Raw genomic sequence first — 6,000 nt, forward strand, 5'->3', positions numbered from 1 at the left:
TGAGAATAATCTTACAATTTCATTAGTTCTTTATATATGTGAAGTCAAAAGTGGTGGTATCATCTGTTTCGATCAGTTTACATATCTTCAAAGACATTTTGAGATTTAAACAAATTTTAATACTTTTATTTAAACCTTGCATTCCTCACACTGAAGGAAGATCTAATGGACATCTGTTGATTGAAAAAAATATCCACATAAATGTTTTGTAATGGTTTGCGCCATGGATACCACCCTGGGTAGCTTAGTTGGCAGAGCACCTGACTAGTGATGCAGGGGTTCCGGGTTCAACTTCTGGTCTAGCCATACATTTTCTCCTTTCCTGTTACATAATTTGGTGCAATTGACCACCCCTGGACTTGAAGGTGAAAGTCCTACCAGGGGGTAATAAGAACTTGAGTTGTGTCTTCGAGGGTGAAGACAGTTTTAAGGAGGGAGGAATGTTATGGTTTGGGCCATGGATATCGGCCTAAGTAGCTCAGTCGTTAGACAACCTGACTAGTGATGCAGGGGTCCCGAGTTCGATTCCTGGTCCAGCCATACATTTTCTCCTTTCCTGTTACAGTTTCAATTATTTTATCTTTGTCCCAACTATCAAGTTAGAAGTTCTGAAACCAGTTTCACTGTGGCAGAAATATGTAGGTAAGATATCATCTTGCTGTGTGATTAAGTCATGCTATGACCTCTGACCCCCCTAAGTTCATACAAAATTGAACATATTTTCTCTTCAGTAAGTTTATCTAAGGTAAATATTTGAAAATGTAAATCTAAGTACTGATCTTGGATATGATCTTAATGTTAACTTGCCCAAGTAACCCCAAAACGGTAGACGTTTCACTATAATCATGAAATCTGTGGGTTAAAAGTACTAAATTTATTGGATCACATTAAAATGTCATAGTCAGAAGACACAGTTTTTATGATAGGGCACCAGCAGCTTGAGGTTCGGCCCTATTTTGTCTAAATTTTAACTACATGTACATTAATATTTGCAAATGTGAGACTTTGGTTCAATGGCAACAAAAATTTAATTAAGTATTCTTGTAAATGTGTATCTGCAATCACACTGTAAAATAAACTTTACATCATATGAATATTTTTCCTGAAATTTCTCTCCAACCATGCAATTCTATCCAATCATCTTCAAGACAAAGAATCTGTCAGACAGAAAGACAGAGGGACTGATAGACAAAGAAGCAAACAGTCAGGCAGGCAGAAAAAGAAACATTCAGACAGAGAGACAGACAGACAAAGAAGCAGACAGACAGGCAGGCAGACAAAGAAACATTCAGACAAAGGGACAGTCAAACAAAGAAACAACAACAGACAGAGAAACAGACAGAAACACAGAGGAACTGATAGACAAAGAAGCAAACAGACATGCAGGCAGACAGAGAAACAGTCAGACAGAAAGACAGCTAAACTGACAGACAAAGAGACAGACACACCTTATGCAATTTCCAACTAGAAAGTGACACAATTAATAAAATACATGTACAGGTAAAATTCAAATGTAAAGTAAAAAAGTTAAAAAAAGTATATAAAATTTTTGAATATTGATGGTTAATATGTAAGTGATAGTGTAATGCAATAGAAACAGCAGCCATGACATTCAGTCAATTCCTCTAGGGTAAGAAATTAATGTAGTATGTATCCATTGTTATCTGGATTTAGCCACAGTATTTTATGACATGACTTCCCTACAGGCAAGCTTTAACTTTACATTTTTCACCAAAATCACAAAGTTATGATCAAATAAATTCTAATGTCAGATAATTTTTTTCATAAGTCGTGCCATAAGCAATTTTATGTATAATTTTGCTTGTACATCTTTTAAATACCAAATTTTGCCTTTTTAATATTAGAAAACAAATATGTTCTTCTCAGAAATTAGATATTCATTATAATAGGTGTAATATCATTATTGTTATTTTTAAAAATAATCAGATTTTACACATTAATTTCTCTTAAAAGATAAGTTTATACCAGTAACAGGAACAGGTGCTTCATTATTGGGAGATGGTCCTTAGATGGACAAATGATGATAAATATATATTAAATCTTTTTTCTTTTCTTTATAAACTATTTGGAGTTATCAAAGACATACATGTGATAAAGAAGAAGGTATGATTTGGACTTAATTATGCCCTAAAAATTTAATGTTTTCAAAAAGTTATGGAATTGGCTTTAATATGAGTTGAGTATATGAATGTGATAAATCATAAAAAAAATATGGCATGAAAGAGGACCATTCTGGAAATATGACATCATTAATTTGGTACATTTATAAGTTTTTAACAGAAAAAGCCTCAAAATGACTCATTTCTAAGGTCATTTTCCTTAAGAAAATAGTGTCCACAGCCGTCGCCCACTGCAATTTTTGGATATGTTGTGTAAAATCCTTTGAAAAATCATATTTCTGAAAATCTTTGTGGGCGATGCATGTGCTCTATATTATCTGAGATAAAATTTCACTGAAAATTGATGTCTTCTGCAACTTTTAAAGAAAGTACGGGAAAATGCACAAGTTTATGACATCACATTTAGCCTTCAGGAAGTCATAGGAGAAAAAAGATTTGTATGTTCTTACTGCATGGAATTTTAACCACTCAGAAGCATGAGATTTAATTTCTTACATCACTTTCATATTTTTGAAAAATACTGGGCAAGATTCGTATTGAAACCCTACCTTGTTCTTTCAGACTCAAATACTGTACAGGAGCCTTGGGGAAGGCTTTCACAAAATGCTACCTTAAAACTCCTTGTCTGAATTTGGCTTTCAAGGAACAACCAAATCAGAAATACCCCTCTTATTATATACAATGAATATGACCCCTTTTTCTTAAATTGCATAACCTCTGTTTTTTAAATGTGATATTTACCTAAATTTCTGACACATAATATATAAAGGTGTCTCTCTGGACTCTAGCTATGTATAAATTATGGAGACTTCTGCTTTGATCATGGGGTGTTTTTTTTTCTCATGAACTACATTTCCAATGTGTCATGATTGATGAAGATGGAGGGTTTCTATGCTTGTCAACACAAGGAACACTCTCTTATTTAAAATGAAATTCTTTCACTTGTCATAATGTCATAACTACTTATGGTACACAACATAAGACTTGATGAATCTCTGTCAATATTTAATATGTGTTCCTATGAGGACTTGAAAACCTTTGAAAGCTAGCTAGCACAGTAAAGGGGTAATCAAGAAGAAAAATCAATTTAAACAAAAGGTCTAGGGGCACAAAGCTCAGCTCAGTTTCATGGCTCTTTCTAATGAAGGAATCTAACAAATTTGTACCCCTTAATGTGGTCCAATACAAAGTCAAAAGGCAAAAATATACTGATGACTACACACATGTTATTTTGTCAAAACAATAGTACATGTATTGGCATTCTCCAAAAATTTTACAAATGCCTATTTAATTCTTTTTGTACTAAAGCTAGTTTAATTGTCAGTTCTGGAGGGGAAGTTGAACATGTAAGAAGTTAGGTGACACCAGACAAACAGATGACAAAATTTGATCAGAAGTAAAGCTTACTAGAGACTTTGGCTTAGGTGAGCTAAACAGAGTTGCTTGCAAAGTCAGCTCTTTTATATGAATCTGAGGAAGAATTTAAGGAAAAATGTAAAAACTGATTGTCTTATACTGATCAATTTAATACCTATATAAAGACAAAAGTACCACCTACAAATATGTGTAACTCCAATACAAAATGGACATGGGCTTTCTTGTCAGAGGCATGGAAACTGCATGGTCTCTGAGAACACATTTTTAAATTCTTTTCAATCTGCAACTCCTTAATTACCAGTAATTAATTAAAGCCTTTCATCAGCAGAGTACACAGATATACTCATAGTGGTACTAGAGATCATAGTATATAGTCTTGGAAACTACTCAATTTCCACAGTGTTGTACACTCCCTATATGTGTTCCATAGTGATAAATTCATGTTTCACCTATTAATTCTGTCAATTGTATTATATTGACCAAAAACGATTAAAAATTGCTATAAATCAAAGAAATACAACTTACCATAAGCAACTGAAATGAAGCCAATGAAGAAACACCCCCAGGCTGCTCCTCTCCACATCATGATCTGTGAAGAGTTCTCTCTTTCTTAGTACCTGTCAATAAAAGTAGAAATATTCTCTCTAGTTACCAATATTTCACAGCCGTTAAGTCATATCACAGAATTAATCTCTGGTCATCATAAGATCCAATTACATTTATTTCACATTATTATATTGTTACTTGTACATTGGAGACTGAATTGTTATGTACGTATAGGGAGTGTGTATAGGGTATGTGTAGGGAAAATTTCATGTTTGAATCACCACTCCTGACAAAGTCAAATGGGGAAAAAAACCTCAAAAAGGTTTCATAACAAAAAATTTGTGAGACAATTAAGCATCTTTAGACAACACTTTACATTCAGACCATGACATTCCTGCATCATGAAAATTAATAACATGTCTTGTAAATCAGCTTTCTTGCAATGCTTCTAATTATTTTCACTTTCAAGAAGGTTGGTCACATGCACAGGTTTAATCTTTTAATAATGATATATTTGTTTTTTAAACCAATTTATTCATTTGACAAATGAGATAGGATTCTTTCCTTCACAATCTGACATCCACATTCAGAATAGATGAGGGTTCAAAATAGGATCATGCTGATACAAACGCTAAATTCTCAGAAATACCACTAACGAAATTTGTCTTCTTTTCTTATAAAATTATAACACTATAATGTTCTAGAAGTTACATGGAAATAGTCCAGGATCTATTTCACCTGACCCAGCCACTGCAAGGAGGACATACCAAGATAATTCACAGAAATCAAGAAAAAGTGCTGCAGTCCTTGACAAAATAACAATAGTACTCACATCACTAATGGCAATATATCAGAAATATGATATTTTTGACTCCTAAAAAAATGATACATATATATACATGTACTTTAAGAAAATTGATATTTTAAAAGAACTAGAAATATATTCAAAGGATGTAAATGCTTCACTAGTGATGAAAGGTTTCATTCCACAATTATATCTGTTCATACATTCTCTGCAGTGTTCAAGAAAACAACTAAACAGAACAGAAATGTAGGGTGACAGTCAATGGCATCAAATTTTGACAACTCTAAGTTACATTGCTTATAAATAAATTAATATGTATGTGTATAAAATTCTGAAAAGGAATCCTTTATGGTATACAAAAACTCAAAAGCTGTAAATAGTAAGGTCAAGGAGAAAAAAAGTACATCAGTATAATGACAAGGTCATAATATTTTGACTTAAGCTGGGTTATGATCAGGGGAATGTAGCACTAAATGTCTGACACCAATGCTTTGTAAATATGATGTGAGGAGATGTTGTGTTTTGGGGCGATGAAAACATCAAATCCATTTATTGATGGAGTATTTATAAGGCTAATAAAGTATTGACCAAAAATATTTCTTTGTATACAAAGTTATGAAGCCATATCCTCTATCTGTGTTGTGCAAAAAAAAAAGAAAAAGAAAAAAAAAAGCAAAATGGGTAAATTGGAATAAAGGCTTAAGCCAACATGATGTGTTCACAAAGATATAAAACCCCTTCACATGTAGTATTCTAAAGAAATTATCAAGGTATTCTTTTTAATGAAGAAATTTAACATCAAGGTCAACTGAAGGTCAAGGTAATATTATTCTGATATAATACTGTAAAATATCCCTAATTCACAAGGGGTGAAATTTTCATGGTTTGAGCAACAAATATTAGATCATGGGGATTTGATTTTGTGGTAGAAAAGGAAACATGATAGGTTGTATGAAATATTAACATTTAGTGGAGTACATGAATTTGTGGGTCACTTAATACTACAAAACAACAAAAATGAACCCCCACAAAAATTAGGAAGTTCATAGAATGTCAAAGTTGTTTCTTTATCCCCACCCCCACACCAACCCTAACCCCAACAAATGGTTTGTATGTTTAAATGCTTAATAA

The 6,000-nt window shown here is 32.8% G+C and overlaps 1 protein-coding gene across 1 annotated transcript in view; it reads right to left on the bottom strand.

Annotated features, from left to right (window-relative positions):
- The window catches only part of LOC133173938 (uncharacterized protein K04H4.2-like), a 51,810-nt gene extending 47,691 nt beyond the window's left edge, over window positions 1-4,119 (bottom strand). Inside the window, exon 1 of the mRNA XM_061309004.1 lies at window positions 4,044-4,119. Coding sequence (XP_061164988.1) covers window positions 4,044-4,104 — 61 coding nt within the window. The 5' untranslated portion in view covers window positions 4,105-4,119. The remainder of the gene's footprint in view (window positions 1-4,043) is intronic.
- Between the last annotated feature and the right edge of the window lie 1,881 nt (window positions 4,120-6,000).

This window comes from Saccostrea echinata, unplaced genomic scaffold, assembly GCF_033153115.1.
Source record: "Saccostrea echinata isolate AGI-Se365-2 ecotype Australia unplaced genomic scaffold, CSIRO_AGI_Sech_v1 ptg000056l, whole genome shotgun sequence".
NCBI lineage: Eukaryota > Metazoa > Mollusca > Bivalvia > Ostreida > Ostreidae > Saccostrea > Saccostrea echinata.